Source organism: Oncorhynchus mykiss, chromosome 12 (assembly GCF_057628025.1).
Source record: "Oncorhynchus mykiss isolate SJ-2025 chromosome 12, ASM5762802v1, whole genome shotgun sequence".
NCBI classification, from domain to species: domain Eukaryota; kingdom Metazoa; phylum Chordata; class Actinopteri; order Salmoniformes; family Salmonidae; genus Oncorhynchus; species Oncorhynchus mykiss.
In genome coordinates, this window is record NC_143033.1 from 86,891,950 (window position 1) to 86,916,145 (window position 24,196).

A 24,196-nucleotide genomic window follows, 5' to 3' on the forward strand; every position below is an offset into this window, starting at 1 on the left:
CTGTCATTTTCTGCATAGGAGATAATGGTAAAAGCAGTATGTGAATGTGGGCTGTCTGGTGGTAGAATCTGATATCTAGGACGATTCGTGCAATATAAAATATTATAACTAAATGACACTGGTTTCTTTACCAGTCATACTAACAACATTTACATTTTTGTCCAATTTAGCTGTTTTAAGATGCATGCAATTCGCTCTGGATAAAAGCGTCGATCTGCTAAATTACTCAATCTAAATGTACATTTGCCGATATAACTTGGAATGTATCAAGTGGTTTACTCCGAGTTCATTTATTTTTGATATTCTGAAAATCTAGTCTCCGCGTGCGTTACATTCTAACCAACTTTCTAAAAATAGCCCGTCTTGACGTCACACAGCCAATCACGGATTAGTCGGGCGGGAGGGGTCGGTATAGGGCCAGTTTGCTACAGGCCTTGCATTTCGATAATACTTTATTATGCACGAATAAGACGAACATTTGGAAGCGGTGAATCATACCTGAATTACTCGACCATTGAGTTAACCAAAATCAGCAAGGAAAACCCAACCATTTGGCAAACTAGAGGAAAATAATAGATGACGTTATTAGCTGGTCTGAGAAGGCGGGCTAAAAATACAATTTGACAGATACCAATAGACAAATCACAACATCACAACGATTGGATTTACTGATGCATATCCAATCAACAGTTGTCTCGTACTGTCTGTCACATAAGTATTGGCCAATGAGGTATATTCAGGGGGTGGATCTCTGAAGCAAGAGTTCGTCTCTCTGTAGTCTGAGGATTAATGGACGGCTGTTGATTTTGGCAAGTAAGCCACAGCTGATCGGATCTGAAACCTGAGAAATCATCGGACCTTAGCTCAAGGAAAGGAAGGGGCTGCTATCGATTTGCAATAATAATTACTTGGAAAAGTGGATATATAAGGTTTTTGTGTTGGAATACATTGGAAAGTAAAGGGCCTTTAGTGGGGTCTGCAAGTGACTGACTGACTGATAGATAGCTAGCTAGGAAGGCGACGATAGCTAGCGAGCTAGCCAGGCGCGCCGAACCGGTTCGACGTTCTTGATTGTACCAGGTAGAGAAAAGCAACATTCGCTACCGAAATAGAGGGAAAACCGGCTAGCTAGCTAGGTCGTTGGCTAGCCGTTGGCTGGCCAGCTAGCTAGCCTGTGCAGCTAGCTAGTTTACCCCCCCCAACCAGGAAAAGTAGTAGCGGAGTACAATTGACACCTCACTGTTGGCTAGTTAGCCATGATAACAGCCAGCTAGTAGCCAGCTTCCTCAAATACAGAACTAAAAGGGCTCGTGAAAACTCAAAAGTATCCCAGATCCAAGGGATCCCTATCGGCCTGCAATCATGGGCAACGCGCCCACCGCCAAGAAGGGCAACGAGATGGAAAGTGGTGAGTTTACCTTGCTTCCTACTAGTAGTACTAGCTGCTTGACAACTAACAGTAACTAAGGTTTGTTACATGTCTGCATTGCTACACGGGAGGGATGAAAGTAATATGCATTCAAGATCATCTTGTGGCCTAGTCATTACATGTATGTATTCTTTAGAATCTCCAGCCTTGTAAGCTTGTATGGTAAATTGTACGCGCCCCAGACCCCCCCTCTTCACTTTGGCCTCTTGTTGATCAGATTGTGCGCTTATATATGATTATATAGCTATTGAGTATTGACAAAGGTAAACCCTTTTATCTTGAATTTCCAAAAGATTAGTCTGGTTGTAGCCAGGAAACCCCCCCAAACCAGACGGGTAACTTGACACACGCCCATGTCAGCCAATTACAACTACACATATCTACCTACTGCATCCTATTTTCACAACAAATGCTCGGCCTAGGCTTCCACCTGTCATGCCTGGGGGTCATGTACAACAGTTGATAGTTCTCTGCAGGACTGTCAATACTGAGTTTGATGTGAAACTCCAACTGAATTGACTACTACACTGCTCTTTCACCTGTATGTTTGGTAGTACTGCATCTTTATCTAGGCCAGGGTTGGGCAACGTTGATGGGGGTGGGAACCACAAATCTGAACTCCTCATTTGGGGCTGCAGTGGCTCCAGGGTCTGTAACCACATCGATACCCACACTTGCAGTCAGAGGCCTAGGCTCCAAAGAAAGTATTTTGGGGCCCTAAGCTAAAGCCTTTTGGGGGCCATAAGCTAAATGTATGTTATGAGTTAATTTCCTGGAGTTCTACACATTTTGTCATGGGACGTAGAGAAACTGTTGCAGGTTTACAGCTAATTTCCAGCAGTTCAACACATTTTGCCATAAGGTCGAGAGAAATGTTTTTAATATATGACTGACAGTGACTAACAAATTCGATGGGGCCACCCCGGTCGGTAATTCAACCATGATTACAACCAGTTTAGCTAGTTTACCGCTAACTTTCCAACCTAAAAAATGTTAGCTGACATAACAAGAGAAACTGCTGATGAACAACCACATTTTGCAATTGCACTGTGTGTATTCTACTATTGTGCTAAAGGCTAGAGTTGTGGCTTTCAAGGAGTGGGACACTAATCCGGACGCTTATGCGATATCCCGCTATGACCTCTGACGAGGCATCAAACAGGCAAAGCGTCAATACAGGACTAAGATCAAATCATACTACGCCGGCTCTGATGCTCGTCGGATGTGCCAGGGCTTGCAAACTATCACAGATTACAAAGGGTAACTCAACCACAAGTTGCCCAGTGACACGAGCCTACCAGACCAGCTAAATTAATTCTATGCTTGCTTTGAGGCAAACACCATTGAAACATGCATGAGAGCACCAGCAGTTCTGGATGACTGTGTGATCTCACTCTCTGTAATACTGTCTGTAATACCGACGTTTCAAACAGACCACCATAGTCTCTGTACCCGAGAACACCAAGGTAATCTATCTAAACGCCCCGTAGCACTCGCATCTCACATTCTTTGAATGGCTTGGCGCACAGCAACACCATCATCCCAGACACCCTGGACCCACTCCAGTTCGCATACTTCCCCAACAGATCCACAGATAACGCAATCTCTATTGCACTTCACACTGCCCTTTCCCGCCTGGACAAGAGGAACACCTAATGTGAGAATGCTTTTCATTGACTACAGCTCATTGTTGAACATCATAGTGCCCTCCAAGCTCATCACTAAGCACTGGAACCTGGGACTGAACAACTCCATCGTCAACTGGATCCTGGACTTCCTGATAGACTGCCCCCAGATGGTGAGGTTAGGCAACAACACACAAACCCTCTACATGGGGGTCCCTCAGTGGTGTGTGTGCTTACTCCCATCCCGTACTCCCTGTTCACCCATGACTGCGTGGCCGTGCATGACTCCCAACATCTTCATTACATTTTCTGATGAGACAATGGTGGGAGGCCTGATCGCAGTCAACGATGAGACCGCCTTTAGAGAGGTCAGTGGCCTGGCAGTGTGGTTCCAGGACAACAGCCTCTCCCTTCGCGCCAGAAAGACAAAGGAGCTGATTGTGGACCACAGGAAACGAAGGGCCGAACACTCCCCCATCCACATCGACGGGGCTGTAGTGGAGCAGGTCAAGCACTTCAAGTTCCTGGTGTCCACATCACTAAGGAATTAACATGGTCCACACACACCAACATGTTGTTAAGAACGCACAACAAAGCCTCTTCTCCCTACAGGAGGCAGAAAAGGTTTGGCACGCGCCCTCTGATCCTAAAAAAGTTCTACAGCTGCACCATTGAGAGGATCTTGACTGGCTGCATCACTGCTTAGTATGTTAACCCCTTGGCATCCAACCGCAAGGCGCTACAGAGGGTAGTGCGTATCGCCCAGTACATCACTGGGGCCGAGCTCTCTGACATCAAGGACCGCTATACCAGTTGGTGTCAGAGGAAGGCCGTAAATGGTCAGACTCCAGCCACCCAAGTCAAACTGTTCTCTCTGCTACTGCACAGCAAGCGGTACCGATGCACAAAGTCTGGAACAAACCGGACCCTGAACAGCTTCTACCCCCCCCCCCCCCCCCCCCCCCCCCCCAAGCCATAACACTACTAAATAGTTAGTCAAAGTAGCTATTTGCTTATCTGCATTGACCCTCTTTGCACTAACTCTTTTGACTCATCTCACATGCTGCTACTGTTTATTATATATCCTGTTGCCTAGTAACTTTTTATTTTACCTTTACCTAGGCAAGTCAGTTAAGAAAAAAAATATTTACTCTGACTGCCTAGGAACAGTGGGTTAAATGCCTTGTTCAGGGGCAGAGCGACAGATTTGACCTTGTCAGCTCGGGGATTCGATCTAGCAACCTTTCAGTTACTGGCCCAGCACTCTAACCACTAGGCTACCTGGCTACTTTACCCCTACCTATATGTATATATCTATCTCAATTAGCTTGTGCCCCAGCACATTGTCTCGGTATTGGTACCCCGTGTATATAGCCAAGTTATCCTTACTCATTGTGTATTTATTCCTTGTTGTTAATTTTGTCTATATTTGTCTATTTTTCACTGCATTGTTGGGAAGGGCCTGTAAGTAAGCGTTTCACTGTTAAGGCGCCAGCATGCTTCTGTTCGGCTGGCGCCTAGCCGAACTAGGATGCTTGCATATTCCCTTAAGACCTTTGCTTGAAAAATGAGAAATGTGGCAATAGTACTATTTGTCCCTTTTGAGACGCCATAGCCAGTATACATTTCCTCAATTATAATTAATCTAAGGTAACTCAAGAATTCTGTCAAATGTTGACATTTTTGCAAAGATCTTAGTCATGCAATTTTACATCTAAGATGTTTGGTGCAGTGTTTTGTAATGAAAAAATGTGCATGAAAATGAGTTTTTCGTTGAATGAAAAATACTTTATTGAAGAGTCCCTACTGTTGACCAATCACCGATGGGGCTCTGAACAGCTGTGGAAAAACCTTCTCCGAAGTCCAAAGACAACGTTATAATATATGCACATACTCTTCCAAACTGTTTCGGCTGGGAAGCATGCAGACACCTTTAGTCTACATCGTTTGTTTACGAAGCATGTGACAAATAACATTTGATTCTAACGCTCAAAAATAAGTTCAGACCCTGTGAGTCCCCCTCCCCCAAATATTATATATTATTAAAAAAAATGGTTTGGTGGAAAATGATCCAAGGGGTGGCCATAGACTGCCAGTTGCCCTTCCCTGGTCTAGGCCAATCGGTGCCACTACAGAGGCACACCTGTCAGGTAGCAGGGGGACGATCCTCTACTTTCAGTGTAAATCGCTATGTATAGGACTTAAACACACTGCAGATGTCCTTTCTGGATGCAGCTTTTCAGGAGAAATAGTCAGCCTAGTTTGGAATAGAGGATAGAATGGTCCTTGTTATGTTCCTCTTTTTTGGGACTTCAGTGTTTATCCCTGCCCCAGCCTATACAACTTTAAGAAGCCAAACTTTGCCAGATGTCTGACTTTGTTTATATAATGGATGTTACTCGGGGGAACCCCAATGTAAACACACTAGTGGTCATCAGCCTTGAATCCCACACTGTACTTGACTGAAGGAGAGAGAGGGTGTGGTGGGACACTGAAGGCACAGGGGCGGGGTCATATGATGCGGGTGGTGTGATCCTCTCCAGGCTAAACCGTGATGCTGAGGAGTCTCTTGAACATCATGTGATGAACAGCATTTAGAACAAGAACACTCTGTGTGCCCTCCTGCCCATCTCTGGGTCGCGGCTCCCTCTCAAGCTGCTCTGCACAGCTTTTAGCCGGTGCCATCCATTTGTTTCCCCGCTGCTTCCCTTTTCCTCCACTGTCTCTCTGCTTCCCTATAAGTGGTGACTGTCTCTCCCTCATTGATATCCTGGTCTTTTAACCCTCTGTAACTGAAATGTTCAGTATCGCTATGGAAATGAACCACCTTCTCTAATAGAGCTTTCCATGGAGGGTGAATGCAATGCAGCATCCCATCCAAACTCCATTAAATGCTTTTTCTGTTTACAAGTAGAGGAGTGGCAGTCCCGGAGCAGGTTTGGAAAAACAGTGTAGGCTATGCATCCATAACACTAGCTGTTACATTGGCGTGCGCTTGGTTGGAACGAGTGTCTGTGAAATGAGCCTCGGCTGCTTGTGGAGCATACATGTGAAGAGCGGACCAGCCTCGTAGCATTAACCCTTGTCTTTGGGTCTGTGTCCCACTGAAACGAGGCCGCCCAGAGATCACTGCTCCACCGCCTCTCAGTTGTCTAAGCACACAGCTTTGTTTTTAAATGGTATTAATGTCGTATTAATGGAGGGATTAGCGGAGAGCTGCACACTGCTAAGATCCGACCCCTGGGCGGGGGCAGAGGAGGTCCCAGGGCCGTCAGAGGTTTTTCCACATGCCATGCTTGACATCCTTATCGGCCTGGATGGCCTCGCTATGGGCCCGCCCTGATCCCCAGAGACAGGTGCTGACCGGGGGTTCAGACACTTACGCCCACCACGGCAGGGAAGCTATTTTCAACTGGACAACCAGAGGAAAAGGACAACATGCAGCCCGCTCTGAGAGACGAGACTATAGAGTACGGTGAGGCTTAAGGTCCGGTTCAGGTGGACCCTTTCTCTCAGCCCGGCCTGCCCTCTCTTCCCTGATACAGACGGACATAGGGGGAGGCGTTGCTGTGGAGAGCTGAGCCAGGGCCCACAGGAAGGAGCAGGGTGGACTGTGTATGAGCTCAGGCAGGAAGTGGAGAAGCCTCTGGATTCATTGCTGCAGAGTGTCAGGCTTTGTCTCTACCTACATAACATGGCAGGACAGCTTCAAGTCTAGTCAGATATCCAACCTCCTATACAGAATCCTCCAAGGGTCGGTGGTGCTCCACTTGTCTCGAAGTTCAGGGCTCCTCTCTGAAGGACACTTTTTTTTCCTTGCTAGTTGCTACAGGTCCTAGGCTGGTGCCATGTCGATGCTGCACAGGCTGGCGGGGAGGCTGTTCCAGCACGCTGGGCCCTGTCTGGGAAACACTAGCGGTGGGGAGGGCAGACACTGCCAGCCACAGGAGGAGCCAGCGGCCCACTGCTGGAGTGAGTGACTGACTGACTTGACTGGAGCAAGGGGGCGGAGCCTTTTCCACGACACTCACGAGGGAGGGAGGGGAGTGATTGGTTGGAGTGGCTTGAGGGGGGCAGGGGGATGTGACTGGGTGTGTCTGTACACAATCACACTGTTTTCCAGTTCTCTTGTGGAATCGGTGCTCTCTGTGTGCATTTTACTATATTTGTGAGTACCAAAAGTTCTCATAAAAATGCTAAACCAACTCAAATTCAAGTGTGGACATTTTGCTGATTCTCACTTGTAAAAATGCAATTTTAGGGTTAGAATTAGGTGTAGGGAAAATAGGATTTTAAATGGGATTTTTTTTTTTTTTTTTTTGTCCCCAGGAAGTCCAAACTATATAGTAAGATATAGCTGTGTGTGTTGGACAGGATGACTTTGCTTTGGTCCGGGTTTTACGGAAGTAGACTCAATTTGATTAGCTTTGGTTTTTGGCTAGGTTAGTTGTTTTTGTACTGATGTTGTGTGGCCAACACACACAAAGCTCTTTTTGATTCAGCACCTCGTGTTTGTTCTGTTGCCTGGTGTCGGCTGCGTCACAAAGTTCCAGGGAAGCCGTTTGTCTGTCTCCCGGGAAACCTGCCGGTGTGTCTGTCCAGCGGGGTTCCCTCTATGTGCTCCGGGCCACATGTGTCTGTCTCGGGGACAAGATGTCTGACTCACCCTAGCTTCCTTCAATCTTTGTTTGTATATCTGAACATGTCATTCCAGTGTTGTCTACAGTCCCTCTGTGTGGGTACTGCTCAGTAGTCAGTCCCTCCATATGAAATGACATGCATTTGGCCCTGTGATGCTACACTGTAAAGGTGGAGCTTTCACTGTGGCTATAAATATGTGTGTGGCTGGCGGGGTGGTTTACGCTGGCGGGGTGGTTTACGCTGGCTTGCATAACAGGGCCAGGCTGGTATTTGTAAAGCACAGCACTTCTTGACTCTTTTTAAAGGCACTTTGTTCTTCTGGGCATGCTCAGATACTCTTGTAAGAATGCCCAGTCACTCACCTCTTGTAACTAACTCCAAGTGCTGACTGAACCTAAGTACCTGACAGTACAGTGGCCAGAAGCAAACCACAAGGACTGTAAAGACTGAGGTCTGTGAAGTGGCTGGGTTGTGGATTTATCACTCATTTCCTCTGGACTCTCTCACACACCCAACGGATGTCTCTCTGCAGCCTCTCTCTTTCGCTTCCTCTCTCACTATATCTCCCTCTCTCACTAATAAATATATATAAATAATCCCCCCCCCCCCCCCCCCCCCCCCCCACGTCTCTATGTCCAGCTCCACTTGTCCACTGCCTCTAATGCGTTGCCTGCGGGATGTGTGCTCTATAAATGAGGTCTGATGTGGTTTGGCGGGCTACAGAGTGAAATCTCGGTCAGCGTGCCCCAATCTAACCCCCTGTGCCTGCGTCACAAGGTCCCAGCCAAGCCCAGGGGAGAGATGGGATTGATCGGGACATCGATCCTGGGCACAGTGGTGTGTGTTGCATTGGGCACTAGAAGGGATGTGTTTTTGCTGTGGTTGGTTTGTGACTGCTGTGGTTGGTTTGTGACTGCTGTGGTTGGTTTGTGACTGCTGTGGTTTTTCTTTAGAAAAGCTTTTTAGAAAACATCTGAAATGGTTTCACACCGTCCTGCTGTGGCATCTCACATGGGTACTTACATAGACTAGAGGTCGACCTACTATGATTTTTCAACGTCGTACTGATACCGATTTTAATGGAGGTCCAAAAAAAGCAGATACAGATGAATCTGCCTATTATTTATTTATAAATATATATTTTTTATTTACATTTATTTTTATTTATTTGTAATAATTACAACAATACTGTTCAATAATGAACACTGATTTGAACTTAATATAATACATCAAAATCAATGTAGCCTCAAATAATGAAACGTGTTCAATTTGGTTAAATAATACAAAAACAAAGTGTTGGAGAAGAAAGTAAAAGTGCAATATGTGCCATGTAAGAAAGCTAACATTTTAGTTCCTTGCTCGGAACATATGAAAGCTGGTGGTTCCTTATAACATGAGTCTTCAATATTCCCAGGTAAGAAGTTTTAGGTTGTAGTTATTATAGGACTATTTCTCTCTATACCATTTGTATAGTGACACAATTTCACCTGGTTAATATTGCCTGCTAACCTGGATTTATTTTAGCTAAATATGCAGGTTTAAAAATATATACTTCTGTGTATTGATTTTAAGAAAGGCATTGATGTTTATGGTTAGGTACACATTGGAGCAACAATACGCACTGCATCGATTATATGCAACGCAGGACACGCTAGATAAACTAGTAATATCATCAACCATGTGTAGTTAACTAGTGATTATGATTGTTTTTTATAAGATAAGTTTAGTGCTAGCTAGCAACTTACCTTGGCTTACTGCATTCACGTAACAGGCAGTCTCCTCGTAGAGTGCAATGAGAAGCAGGTGGTTAGAGCGTTGGACTAGTTAACTGTAAGGTTGCAAGATTGAATCCCCCGAGCTGACAAGGTAAAAATCTGTCGTTCTGCCCCTGAACAAGGCAGTTAACCCACCGTTCCTAGGCCGTCATTGAAAATAAGAATGTGTTCTTAACTGACTTGCCTAGTTAAATAAAGGTGTAAAAAAATGATTGATTTCGGCCATTCCGATTTAATCTGTCGACCTCAACATAGACCCAGGAGGTTTTCCTGATCACATGATCTGAGCAGAAAAAAACCTTGGTCTACTGATGGGTTGTGTTGAGAGTAATATTGATGGTGCCAGGAATTCAGGTTGATCTCCTGGTTTGACAGAGCAGAGGACTGTCATGACTTTTTTTCCATAGGAGAGTTCCTCTCTGGGCTTCATAAATATAACCCCTGGTTGTGGTGATGCCCCTCCCCCTGGTGACCAGGCCCCTGCTGTTGATGTGTGTTTACAGGATAGGGAGCAGGAGGTAGAAATGTGTGCAGAATAAATAGACACAAACGGAGCACAGGTCCAATTGATCTGTGAGTTGTTGTAACGAGAGCACAGCACTGTGGGCTTTATTTGGCTCTGGACTACCAGGGGCTCTGGCTGCTGAATGAGCTCTGCTCTTTGCCAGGACACAAGACAGACAGACAAAAGTGAATGTAGAAGGTGAGAGAAGAAACCAAGGAGGTTGAAGGTTGTCTGGGTTTCTGGACGTAATGGGAGAAGGGGCGATGAGCCAACCACTGTGAGGAGGAACGAGGAAGAAGAGGCAGGTCGCGACGTAGAAGTGACAGGGCTGATGTCAGGCTCAGACAGCCACAGGAAGAGCTCCAGGAGGCATGGTAGCAGGAAGAGGGAGTCTGGGTCCACCTCTGGCTCCGGGGCTGCAGAGGCTGCGGTTGCAGCACCAGAGATGCCCATAGTGATCCCTGACGGTAAGGGAGGGTGGCAGTGGAGAGGAAGGCTAGGAATCATCTTCCACCCATCAGATGGTATTCGTGGCAGCCAAGCCTTGCAAATCTAACAAAGTCTGCACTAGATCAAGTCAATTCCACTTGGACCATTGTTGGTTTAACTGTTGAGCTGTTTGATAGCTAGACATAACTTTCCTCCTTAGTTGTGGCTGTAGGCCTACAGTATGGAAGTGGTGTCTTCTATGGGAGACTTGTGGTTTACCTAAAGGAACAAACTGACTGGGAAATGTACTCTCCCAGGAGACTAGTCTGCTTTTCTTCTCAATGGCTCTGGCATGGGAGCAACATGGTTGTAGTCATGTTTATATGAACTTTGGTCAGTGCTGCTCTCTGGTCTTCCTCTTCTGTTGGAGTTCTCCAGAGAGAGCTGCTAGAGGGGTGGGTATGTGTGTGTTTATAGCCCCTTTGTGAATGGAGAAAAGCAGAACCACTGAGGAGATTAGTGCTGATCACAAGGGTCTGTATGGCTTTGAGGTTTTGACTGTTAGTGATGCTCCAGAGGTTTTGTATCATTTCATCCACTAGTTTTGAAAGTTGTTGTCACGAGCCAAAATGGTTCCCCAACAATTGTGTACAACGTCATCCATTTTGTATGATATGTTACGAATTCCAATTTTTACTATGAAAGGGACAAGCTCGCAGCTCGCCAGAACAAAAATGTTTATGGAATGTAAGGATTGCGTGGCGTTCTCCAGATTACAGATGGTGTATTAGGCTATCCATGTGTGAGCCATAAATTGACACAAGATTTTCGAGATCTGTTTAATCTCTTAATTTAAAGAGAATTGCATACTGGTTTAAGAGGGTAACATTTAAATGTTCAGCTTTCCTCTGACAAACCCATCGATTTACTGTAGTGTACATACCCCCCCCCCCCCCTTCCCTCAGCCCTCTGTCTCCTATAGTAGTATTAATAGTACTGCTTACTAGTAGCAGCCTGCAAGCAAGTGTCCCCAGTGCTGAGTGTTAGTGATGCTAATTTACTAGTAGTAGCAGCCAGCCAGTGTTGAGTGGTACTGGTACTCTCATACAAGTAGCAGCCAGCCACTGTCCTCAGTGTTGAGGCATAGATAGATATGAGCAGGGATTAATGAGGAAGGGCTGGTATCTACATGTTCCCACAAAGCACAATGATCAGCCCAATAAAGATAAGAGGAAGAGATGTGCTGCACTTCTGCATGTGATGCCGTGTCTGTGTGCATGTGTGCATTAGAGCTAGAGTGTGTGACTGTATAAAGGTTATGATAAGTCACTTTGGAGTGGATAAAATCTCTCACACATTCACTGGCACAGAGACCGTAATGCGTTCACACACAATACATTCACATAGACTGCCTGTATCGATTGGCTCTCTGCTCTCGTTCTGACATGGCTGGAGGAGTAAGTATTAGATAACATGAGCTCAGTTGATTTGGCTTCAACATCAGTGGAAATGAGCCCTGTCTGTGTGGCCAGAGTGAGGGAGATGGGCAGCCTTGGGCTAGGCTATACATGGGATATACTTGTGCCACCGGTAAGGTACACAAGACTCATTCTAACACACGCTCCAGTTCATCTCCAAAATATCACTATTTAGCCTTACAGAGAAGTCTTTATATTATAGCTCTGGTCAGTGGTTATAGACGTGAACCTCTGCTGAACTGTATCACAACATCCTCGTTCTCATCTAAATGTGTCTGATGGAATCAGTGTGTCGTGAAGTAGGGTAGGTGCTAAACCATCTGTTTGCTCTGTTACAGTGAAGGAGTTTCTTGCCAAAGCCAAAGAGGATTTCCTCAAGAAATGGGAGAATCCAGCACAGGTGAGTTAGGAAAGAGGGAAGTGTGGGAATGAATGACAGGCCTGCACACGCTCAAAGACCCCAGCATACCAGCCCAGCCCAGTGTCAGTCACGCCTGGGTGAGAAGGGAAGTGTGCCCTCTGCTGGATCTAACTACAATCACATTTGTTGGAACTTCATATTTTTATGCTTTGGGGCACACACAATAAATGAGCCTGGTCTACATAGAATGATATCTTTACTGATTATGTGCAGCATTTAGCATAACACTTTCCCTCCCTTTTCTTTTAGCTTAACACAAGTTTAATTTGCTATTGTAGTAATGTAAGAATGACTCATACCTTTGCTACAATATGTGTGCACTGGCAGGACTAACAGTTGCCTGACGCATTGCACTTTCTGAATGTCTCAATCCGTATCACATCCTGCTTTGCCTGTTTTTTTGACAGGACAGTGTGAAGTTTGATGGGTAGTTTGAGTCCAGTGTTGCTACTCAACCTGACTCTGGCACCCTGATAGGCATTCTGGCCGGTGTTGGGCTTGTTTCCCTGTTCTAACTGACATGCTCTCCTCTCCAGAACACCGCAGCCTTGGATGGCTTTGACCGTCTGAAGACCCTGGGCACGGGCTCGTTTGGTCGAGTCATGCTGGTCAAGCACAAAGAGTCGGGCCAGCATTTTGCCATGAAGATACTTGACAAACAGAAGGTATGGTAATGTGGCCTAGGGAGTCAGTTGTGCGTTGTATGGTTTTCAGAGCTGGGTTTGATTTAATTCAAATTCAGTTAGTGAATTGACTCCAAGTCCTCTTTTACAGTACATGTAGATATTTTTATATTAATGAATACAAATGTATATTAATCTCATGAGTTGATTTATGTGAAATGGATCTGACCCCCTCAACCCTGGTGCTGTTACTGTCTCTTAGCCCATTAGTCAGAGATGTAGGGGGCTCTCCTTGCTTAACAAGGTGTCCTGGTTTGTTCCCCTCAGGTGGTGAAGCTGAAGCAGATAGAACACACGCTGAATGAGAAACGCATCCTGCAGGCCGTCAGCTTCCCCTTCCTGGTGCGGTTGGAGCACTCTTTCAAGGTACTGCTGGACGCGCGTGTGGGTGCATGCGTTCGTGTGTGTGCGTCAGTGTTTCCATTAGCCGGTAATAGCCAACTTTCGGCTGTATTTTTATTGTTTATGTTTTAAGGTGCGAAGTAAAATTGGCACTGGACAATGGTCCGGGAGAAGGGAAAAATACCCTTTGCAATTATTTTTATTTTTTTGCCTATTCAATGATGAACGTACCAGTTGATGTAAATACGTTTGACCGTTGATTATTGGTATGTGTTCTTTTGCATCGTTTTGTGGAATTAAATTGTGTGTGTATATTCATTATGTCTCTTATCACATGTGCACAGCATACCGATACAGAACCTTTGAGAGGAAAATCTGTCATACAGCTTTTATAAGCCCAATCATTGCGCAATAATTCTAAATTGTGTGTTAAAAATAGTTAATGGGCCATGATTAAAAATAGCTAATATTTCTGTTTCTCAACTGGTAATTGGAAGTGTGCTTCCTGTTCACCATTCAAAAACATAGGCAACGGAAGGCAGGCTTCAGCAGCGCGTTTAAATTGTAGTTTGCATTTTGAGAACCTATAGCTACTTGATTATTTGAAATGTTTTAGTACATATGAGGCATGTTTTACCTTGCTTCAAAGTAGCCTAGGCAAAATCCCACCATATCCGTGGAGGCAGTTATTTAATAAAGACTTCCATATAGCATTGAAACCAGTATACTATTTCTCTCATGATCTATTGGTTTTCAACTAGTTTTTTATTGTCCGGTAGCCAAATGCCCGTTCTCATGTTGCCTTGGTGCATTGCTGCGCTAATAATGTTAATAGTTGATCAATATTTTAAGCTGAACGTTCTGATCTGTTGCATCACATTCATTTCTGTTTTTATGTAGCCAGGCCTACTGGTTATATGAATTTGGGCTCTATCGTCCCACAACTGTCGCAGAGTCTATTTGGGCTTTTTCTTTCTCGACAAGCTGACCAATAGAGTAGGCCAACATTTCTACAATGGGGGATAATAGATGGATATGGGCTCATAGGGGGTGTGTCCAAAAGGCTAGGGGAAGCTAAGCTTTCCCAAAGTAAATTGAGTTAAATTGCTAAAATGATTATAGCCTAATTGGCCTACTTCTGTCTACACAGAAATAAATAAATACAATCATTCAAATGAGGCTACTAAAGCATGAATTGGCCACAGGAACATTAGCTTCCCCTAGCCTTACATTATTATTATTATTATTTTTTAAAGGTTGGATTGTTTTAAATTGCATTGCCTACAGTCGGAAGGAAAGGCAGCGTGCGCAATTTGGGTTGCCACTGTCATTGAAAAGTAGAGGCCCATCTAGGCATATTGCAATATTTCCAAACTCAATTGTGGGAAGACAGTTTGAAAACCACATGGCTATTTCTGTAAAGAGAATACAATGAAAAGACTCAACTGTCTTTTAGTTATCAAAATTCAACTTAGGTTTACTGTTTATCTTATTGGCAACAGCGGAGAGCATCGGCCATATCACCGGTGACTGTGCACTGCTCATATTCACTCTATCATTGTTGGGTCAGTGCCACTTAAGGTTTTTTTTTGTTTGGGGGGGGGCAATCATTTCCTCCTCCAGTTTAGCTTGCCCTCCTATTTGTCTCCCCTTCTGTCCGGCCTATTCTATGGACAACGTTGTTTTTATTGATCTGTTTGTCAATGGCAGCAGAGTAGGCTACCCTGTCATTTGTGGTGTTAAAGATTCTGCTAATGTCTCCAGGTCACACAAGGTGTAGTAGAATTGAATGAGATGTTTTTCCCATGCGAAGAAAGAAGGGTGTCTGCTGTAGCCCAGGCATCTACGCTATATGCACACAGCCAGTCATTCAACTCTTTATACAAACATTTGATTGAGTTGTATTATTAGCCTAAATTATGACTATCCAATATGCTCATCGCATTACAAATAGCCTACTATCTTACATAAGTCTGCAAACGGGATGATGCATGGAATGTTTTATTATAAAGGTGCAATTTGTTATGGTGACTGCTTCCCCAAAGTGCATAGGCTAATGGTTTTACTATTTGTTACTGGTCTTGTTGGCTGAGGAAAAGTACATGTGGACAGTTATTCTAGCATCTTCAAAGTGTGCAGTAAGGGGACATGTCATTGCATCCTGGGCTTGCATGTTCTGTTATGATTAATTACCATAATCTAAATGTGATTCCTGCCGTTCTGAGCACCGTGGGTGGACCCCCTAATCAGGTTACGCTCCCAATGCAAATGTGTCTGGTCGATTTTAAATGCGGTCAAATGTCCGGCGCCACATTTTCCTGACGGAACATACTTCCACGTTTGTGTGTGAAGGTGAGGTTCACAACTCAACTGTGTGAAATATTTCTCTCTGTAGGACAACACTAACCTGTATATGGTGATGGAGTATGTCCCTGGTGGTGAGATGTTCTCACATTTAAGGAGAATTGGCAGGTTCAGGTGAGTCTGTTTACTGGTCTCCCACTGTTGGAAATATAACCAAATAGCTACAGTAGTTAACCCTCCCCATTTTCCATAGACCATGACTCCACAACAGCCTCCTAGTAAATATATTGTGGTGTCCACGTTGCCCTCTGACCTCTCTCGCTCTCTCTGACTGCAGTGAGCCCCACGCCCGCTTCTACGCCGCCCAAATTGTTCTGACCTTTGAATACCTTCACTCACTGGACCTCATCTACCGAGATCTGAAACCAGAGAACCTGCTCATTGATAACCAGGGATACATACAGGTGAGAACACACACATAGTCAAATGGCTAGCTAGCTATACAGGTAGGACTAATGGAGAACAAGCATGGGTGTGCTGTACATACTATCCATTATACATGCCCTGATTTTGTAAATGCTCTTAAATAAACAATGTAATTTAAATTTGGCCAAACTTAATGATAAGGAGGGTGACGATGTTGATTTAATTTAAAAAGACAATAGTGTAATGATGAGTTTATGTCTATCAGAAGCACATCATTTAACTACCATTCTCTTTTACCTTTTACTTTGTAAAAGATGCCGTTATGGAACTGATTTATTTACTATAACTATTACTAGTGTATTGTAAGGGAAAGAAAAATATGCTATGTGTTGCAGTAGGCCTTTAGAAAAATGCCAAACATATCCTTGACTCTATCCAAGGAAGCAAATGATGCCAACCCACTGAATGAATGACAAATGGGTGAGAATTGTGCAAGTTACTTCACAATCTAATTGAAATTAGGCCTAACTGAATGATAAGGGTGAAGCAGTTAATTTAATCTAGAACAACAATGGTGTAATGAGTTTGTTATGCTTATATATCAGCATCGACGCCCATGTTAATAATTTGACAGTGCCTTGCAGATTGCTACAATTCTCTTACGTTTTACTTTGTGCTTATGTTTGCTACACCTTGGGGGTTGATCTGCGTCTGATACATATGCTGAAGGGAACGCACGGCAACGGTCTCTAGCGGCTGCTGGTAGGCTGAAAGGCCAGGCGGTTCAAGTGTTAAAGGGATCACATGCTAGCTGATACCATAGACTTCCAGTGATTATGCTAAAGCTAGTTAACATTGGCTCGCAAAACTACCTCTAACTTCCTTCATACTGGACACAGAAACATAAAAATGGTATCCACAAGTTCATCTGACTCTGGGGAAGTAGATAAAGGGCATCATTGCCAAAATCCTGGAAGTATAACTTTAAGCGAATGTTAGAACTGAACTGTTTGTCATTGCTGAGACATCTGTGTTCCTCCCAGGTAACAGATTTTGGTTTTGCAAAGCGCGTGAAGGGCCGGACCTGGACGCTGTGTGGCACTCCGGAGTACCTGGCCCCTGAAATCATCCTTAGCAAAGTGAGTGGTCACCACCAAACCCCCCGGCCTGCCGTCACACCTCGTATCCATAACAACACTGGGGTTTTTACCATAACATAGGGGTCATTACCATGACACAGCAAAGATCATGTCACTACAGCCACTCACAAACAGCTCTGACCATGATTACAACCGCTGACTAGAGAAGAGCTTATGTATGACACGTTCCATTCTTTTTGTGCTTAGTTCTGCCTCTTTCCCTGGGAATCTAACACTCCTCTTTCTCTCTACCCCCTCCCCCCCAGGGTTATAATAAGGCGGTGGACTGGTGGGCTCTGGGCGTGCTGATTTATGAGATGGCTGCTGGCTATCCTCCCTTCTTTGCTGACCAGCCCATTCAGATCTATGAGAAGATTGTATCAGGGAAGGTGAGTACAGAGTACATCAGACAGAAACCCAGATTACACTCTTCCTTTAACCTCTAGCGTCGAGCAATCCCGTATCCGGGAGCGTAATCATAGCCTCAAGCGCATTACCATAACGCAACGTTTCCTATTCATGAAAATCACAAATGAAATAAATATATTCAAACACAAGCTTAGCCTTTTGTTAACAACACTGTCATCTCAGATTTTCAAAATATGCTTTTCAACCAAAGCTACACAAGCATTTGTGTAAGAGTATTGATAGCCTAGCATTCAGCAGGCAACATTTTCACAAAAACAAGAAAAGCATTCAAATAAAATCATTTACCTTTGAAGAACTTCGGATGTTTTCAATGACGAGACTCTTAGTTAGATAGCAAATGTTCATTTTTTCCAAAATGATTATTTGTGTAGACGAAATAGCTCCGTTTTGTTCATCATGTTTGGCTAAGAAAAACACCGGAAAATGCAGTCACTTACAACACCAAACTTTTTTCCAAATTAGCTCCATAATATCGACAGAAACATGGCAAACGTTGTTTAGAATCAATCCTCAAGGTGTTTTTCACATATCTATTCGATAATCTATCAGTGGTGGCAGTTGCCTTCTCATCAGAAGAAAACGGAAAAGTACTTGCAGCTGGAGATTACGCAATAATTGCGACGGAGGACACCAAGCGACCACCTGGTAGATGTAGTCTCTTACGGTCAATCTTCCAATAATATGCCTACAAATACGTCACAATGCTGCAGACACCTTGGGGAAAACGTGGAAAAGGTAAGCTGACTCCTAGCTCCTTCACAGCCATATAAGGAGTCATTGCCATGAGGCGGTTTAAAAAATGCGTCACTTCCTGATTGGATTTTTATCTGGGTTTTTTCTGTAACATCAGTTCTGTGGCACTCACAGACAATATCTTTGCAGTTTTGGAAACGTCAGTGTTTTCTTTCCAAAGCTGTCAATTATATGCATAGTCGAGCATCTTTTCGTGACAAAATATCTTGTTTAAAACGGGAACGTTTTTCATCCAAAAATTAAAATAGCGCCCCCCTATATCCAAGAAGTTAAGACCTGCTTTCAGTACCAGTCAGATAAGGCAGTTTACCTCCAAACTAATTAGCTGTCTGTAGCTAGGTTTCCATCCAATTTGAAACAGATTTTCATGTGAGTATTCTAAAATATGCAGAAAACAATATGCACATTTTCCCACCAGTGATGTTGCTATCAAATAGACTTGTGGTGAATAAAAGGCTGTGCGTGATGACGTATTGCACATAGTAACTTTTGAGGTCAATTCCCATGTCCTGAAATGGAAAGATCCATGTTAAATGGGTTTCCATCGAAATGATCAACTCTACTGATGGTTTATATAGCGAATGTGTTCATTCTGGTCTGGGCATGTGTGCTCTAGCCAACATCTCGCAGATACAGTGCAGGTAGGCTACCTACATTATGAGATTATTATGGATTAGAGCAATATTATTTGGGGGTCAAACGGCAGCCAAGCATCGATCATCATGTCACCAGAATAAGACCCTCAATATTTATAGGAAAGGAGCATCAAGCTCATCACTTCTACTTCACCACCCTGTGAAGTTCAGAACTTATTTCATCTGTAGCCTAATAAACTGCATGCTTTTCCGAGTCGAAGTGAGAGGATCACACACATAACACTGCGTGACTCCAAGTTTACTTCGGTATGATGGTCATTATATCAATATTTACACATAAAGGTGTTTCCACTGCCATTTCTCACATTCATTTTAGAGACCCAAAAAGATCCCACCATGTCCAATGAACAAATTGTCTGTTTTCATTTATAAAATTGTACTGGCATATCCTGATTCCATCATCCGGTTGTGACTTTTTTTCATCTGCATTAAATGGTTGGATGGAAACCTTGTTATTGTCCTACTGTGCCTTTCCTGCTTTTGTTGCTATATTCACATTAGCATTACTCTCTTCTGACCTTTGACCTTGGTGTCTTCATACATACACAGCACTTTGTTAGGCTGAATTCTAGCTCACTTCTCCTGACCTGTTTTCCAATCCCCTCTACATAGATCATGACTCCACAGCCCCACTGTAAATGTATTGTGGTGTCCACATGACCCACTGACCTCTCTCAGCAGTGAGCCACATACCTGTTAAAGAAGTTTCTTGTGAGCTGTTCCTAGATCTGAGCCTAGATCTGAGCCTATCTAACCCCAATCTTAACCTTAGTCATTAGGGGAGAAGGACTAAACAGACCCTGTCAGAGTCTATGGGCAATCTCTGGTCTTCTGTAACTGAGTCATATTTGTTAGGGAAAATTAAAATTTCTGTAACGGATGACTAGATAGTTCCTCCCTCCTTTTTTTCTGTTTTGGAAAGTTTTCTACTGAACACAACCTTGACGTGTCTCTGTCCCCAGGTGCGCTTTCCCTCCCACTTCAGCTCGGACCTGAAGGACCTGCTGAGGAACCTGCTCCAGGTGGACCTGACCAAGCGCTTCGGCAACCTGCGCAACGGAGTCAACGACATCAAGGGACACAAGTGGTTCGCCACCACTGACTGGATTGCCATTTACCAGAGGAAGGTGAGAAGGCCTGCTTCCATGGCTCCTCTATTGTTCACTGTATAGCCACTGGAGAGAGAGGCAGGTTTGGTTGGGACAGAGATTGGGTTGGGGAAAGGGAGAGATGATTTAACAGGTATGATTCAGAGCTAATGCCATTTGGCTTGGTCTTGTTTGGAGACATGTTACACATGCATTACTCACATAGTCTTACATAGTTGGAATGGGGTCCACTTGACTAATAACATGTTGTCCATGACCAGTGACTGTCAAACCGCATATGTCAGAAACTGAGGAGGAATGATACTGTGAAAGCTACAGTAGCAAGTATCTGAGCATTCTCTGTGTTTCAGGTGGAGGCACCGTTTATTCCCAAGTGCAAAGGCCCCGGTGACACCAGCAACTTTGACGACTATGAGGAAGAGGAAATCCGAGTCTCCTTCACAGAGAAATGTGGCAAGGAGTTTGCCGAGTTCTAGGCCCAACCAGGAGTAGCGGAAAGAGCCAGGGATGTAGAGAGAAAAGGCGGGAACAGAAGGAAATGGGAGGAGAGGTGATAAGCTGGACTGCTAACTTGCATTTTGTAATTACGACATCAACAATGTAACAACCCCACCCCCCAAATGAAGAGCGAGTGGAAAAAGAACGAGAGAAAAGACCTGAAAGAGCCAGCAGTGTTGCCTTTTCTGATTGTTTCTCACCTTGTTACTTATCCATGTTCTGTTTTCCCTCTTGTGTTTGTGGCGAGGGTAGAAGGGGTAGGGGCTAACCACCTCTCTCTTCAGTTGGTTTGTATCTTGGCAGAGGTGTAGCGACACATTTTGAGTCATTGCAGGCAGGTTGAGGCATTGATGTTCTGGTACTGAATCGAGGCTCCTCCTGAGTGGGTCCTCTCTACAAGCTTCTCAATGAATGAGGGCATCTCATTCTTGTTTTGTAATTGTCCACCCACTCCTATCTTGTTACCCCAATCCCCCCCCCCCCCCTCTCTCTCTGTCTCTCCATCCTGACTCTGTCCAAGCAATACCAAGTCCAACAGACGTGCCTATCATAATGCCAACTGGTTGCAAAACCGTGTCGAAAGCATTGGTGCAGAGCTTTGGCTATTGGTGGCATCAGCCCTTGTGCCCTTTCTAGTTGAAAGCTTGACACTCTCTGCACACGCCTTCTGTCCGCTCGTTGTGGCATGATTATTGGTTTCAGAGGATTCTCTCATCGCTTGCAATTCAAGCAGTGCTGACCACTTTTTGATCAGAGAAACAATGATTTCTCTCTTTTCATTTAGGTCTCACTACCTTCTTTTTTCGGGACCTGTGAAATTGTGTACATGAGCATTTCTAATGTTAATTAAGTCTGTCTTTTCCTCTTCAACTGAATTTATTAGAGCATTTTAAAACCCTTTGAGGGTCATTGTGTCCTCAAGTCAATCTGTGCTTGTGTGTTAGTGTTGAAGGGTGGGTTAAAAAGCAGTGACTAACATAATGATTACACACACTTCTCTGACTAGTGTTTATTTAATTCATAGCAAATTTATACATGTATGTTGATGTATTATAGAAAAACGTGAATATCCATCTTTTTTCCCCAAAGTTGTCTCTTAGATGTGAAACCGAAATGAAGATTTCAGAAATAAACAAACAAGTATGAATTCTGCCAAATTCGCAAAAGTAATGACATTGCTTACGCAGACATGTCTGTCAGTTAACTATAAAGGTGGTGGTTTTTAATGCGCAGGAAAAAGTAGCAAAATGATGCATGTTATTTTTGTACAATATCACTTTTAAAAGAAAAGATGTGACAGGAGTACAGCTCTGGTCGTGGTGAGGTATCTGAAATGTTCAAACTGACTCTCACCTGCCCCTTTTGTATGATGGATCGAGGCCCGCTTTTTATCTGGCAGAAATCATGTCATTTCATTCAGTGTTCAGTTAGATGTGAACGGTTAATGCTGATTTAATCATGTTAATTCACCAGCTCTGTTCAACCTGCTGCTGGCCTGTTTACTCCTACATCCCCTGAATTCATCATCTTCAAATGGACCCTTTCACAATGTATGACTGTTGGAAGTCAGGATGTAAATTTGTCCAATTATTTTCCTTTTCCTCATGAGATAAAATGTATAACAATCTGATTTATGGATTTTGAAAAGCTATCCTGTGATTATTTTATTTGCAATGTCATATTTTTGGATGCAAGACAATCGCAGCCCAAATCTCACCAATGGCTGGTTTGTAGACAGAGGTGTGATGACGCAACACATTGACATGGTTTAGTTGATTGTCAACAAGGCTTTGTTTTCCCACAAGCTTTTATTTTGGGGTAATAAGGTTATATTCATTTCTTATGTAGACACTAAATGTTGAGTGATTTGGACCCCCACCAGCCTTCATTAGGCACCACACCTTGTGCACCTCTCAAATGCATTTCTTGTGTTTAATAATATACAGTATTTATCCTTCAATCAGTTTTGTCATTAAGTCTATTGTAGTATGGCTTATTTCTACCGAATGTTCACATTCAAATTTTTGAAAATGATTCTTTGGCAGTCCTAGAGGTTGCATCTGAATGTCTGGAGCGGTGTGGTAAGAAGGCTACTTTACAGAAGAAAATGAACGTATCGAGTGGAGATACAGACTTCCAAACGTATGCTCTTTGAAGAAGAAATGTTACGTATGTATTATAAAAATCACGGTTCTTGCATGTGACACAAAACAACCAAATGCAAGATGTCCAAGACCATGACATGTTTTAATGACTTTCAGATTTGCAACCATTCATATACCACAACCAACTGATATTTTGCTCGTTTCATTGTTTTGCATCCCTCTGGTCTTTCTAAGCATCGTTAGTAGTAAGGGAGGGTCAGTACCAGCTACAGGTATCCAGTCACCTCCACTGCCTTGCTAGGACCCTTTGAAGCACACCTCACTTCTCCAATCATGTCTCTATTTAAAATGTTTGTTTTTTTAAAGAAATGTGATACTGTAAGCCTAAGTTGTGACTAGAAAGTTGGTCAATTGGTGTTCAGAAAACAATTTTTACCATTTGGTCCTGCAAACATTTAAGGTTTTGTGCTGGAAAAGTCACTCGGTGATTAGAGGCGGAATAAGCTCATGAACCACTAATGTGACAGCTTTTAAAATTTTTATTTGGCTTTCCTGACCCATGACCTCATGTCTATGAAATGTTTGTTCCTGTTTCTACAGACCGCCTCCCACTCCCCCTGGCATCATTATAACCCTATCATCAGCTTTTCTGTGTTCATCTTTTCACTCTGTTTGATTGCCTTTGTTAGCGTTCTAGTTTTACATATTCTTCATATTGAACGTCTCCATTTTTTTTACATCATGGAGTAAACGTTGCTTTAATTTTCTAAGTGTATTTTCAACAAACATTTGAATCCTTTTCCTTCCCAATTTGGGTACGGTGATGGTGTAGTCTATTGTACCTCCCGGGAAACAATACTGTATATCTGCCTTTGACAGTCTTAATTATCTTACCTTCTGGAGAACTTGACGGATACCCTTAGGACACAACGAGTATGTTAAAAAAAATAAAGTCATATTTTGCAAAATGTATCATTCCAATAAAGTTTTACTTGTTAAAATTAAAATTGTTTGAGTACATTTTGTAGATTATACAGACTGTTTTGCTAACAGAATGTGTGTGTATGTTGGCAGAAAATGTATTGCTGTTTGTACAGTACATTTGGTTGTTTGTAGGAACATCTTGGTGGAGAGGATGCCATGATGAACAAATAATGCAAGGAGCTGATTTCAACCTGTGTGTGTGGGCCTACACCTCCTATACAAATATGTATGTCAATCTGTCTATTCCTCAGGGGCCTTCCAGATGAGTGTTCAGCCTCTGGCCATCTATCCAGAAAATATCAGATGGGATGAAGGAGAATAGCTTCACTGATAAGATGGCTCCTGGCTGTGTGTCTGGACTGGAGCCAGCTACCGCCATGGTAATAACAGCCGGCCCCCCCATATCCATCTGCATCGTGTAGGCCTACAGTGCTATCACATACAATATCACACCCTGGGGAAAAA

The 24,196-nt window shown here is 43.6% G+C and overlaps 1 protein-coding gene across 2 annotated transcripts; it reads left to right on the top strand.

Moving 5' to 3' along the window:
* Window positions 1-378: 378 nt before the first annotated feature.
* On the top strand, window positions 379-23,754 carry LOC110538670 (cAMP-dependent protein kinase catalytic subunit alpha). Of its 2 annotated transcripts, none has more exons than XM_036938828.2 (10): window positions 379-1,408; window positions 12,221-12,282; window positions 12,840-12,968; window positions 13,254-13,352; window positions 15,724-15,806; window positions 15,970-16,096; window positions 17,102-17,197; window positions 17,464-17,586; window positions 19,998-20,162; window positions 20,495-23,754. In XM_036938828.2, the coding sequence occupies exons 1-10, from the start codon at window positions 1,363-1,365 to the stop codon at window positions 20,618-20,620; spliced, it is 1,056 nt and encodes a 351-aa protein (XP_036794723.1). In that variant the 5' UTR covers window positions 379-1,362; the 3' UTR covers window positions 20,621-23,754. The 2 variants fall into 2 exon arrangements, with proteins under 2 accessions (XP_036794723.1, XP_036794722.1); XM_036938827.2 differs by lacking the exon at window positions 379-1,408 and adding an exon at window positions 4,826-7,026.
* Window positions 23,755-24,196: the final 442 nt, after the last annotated feature.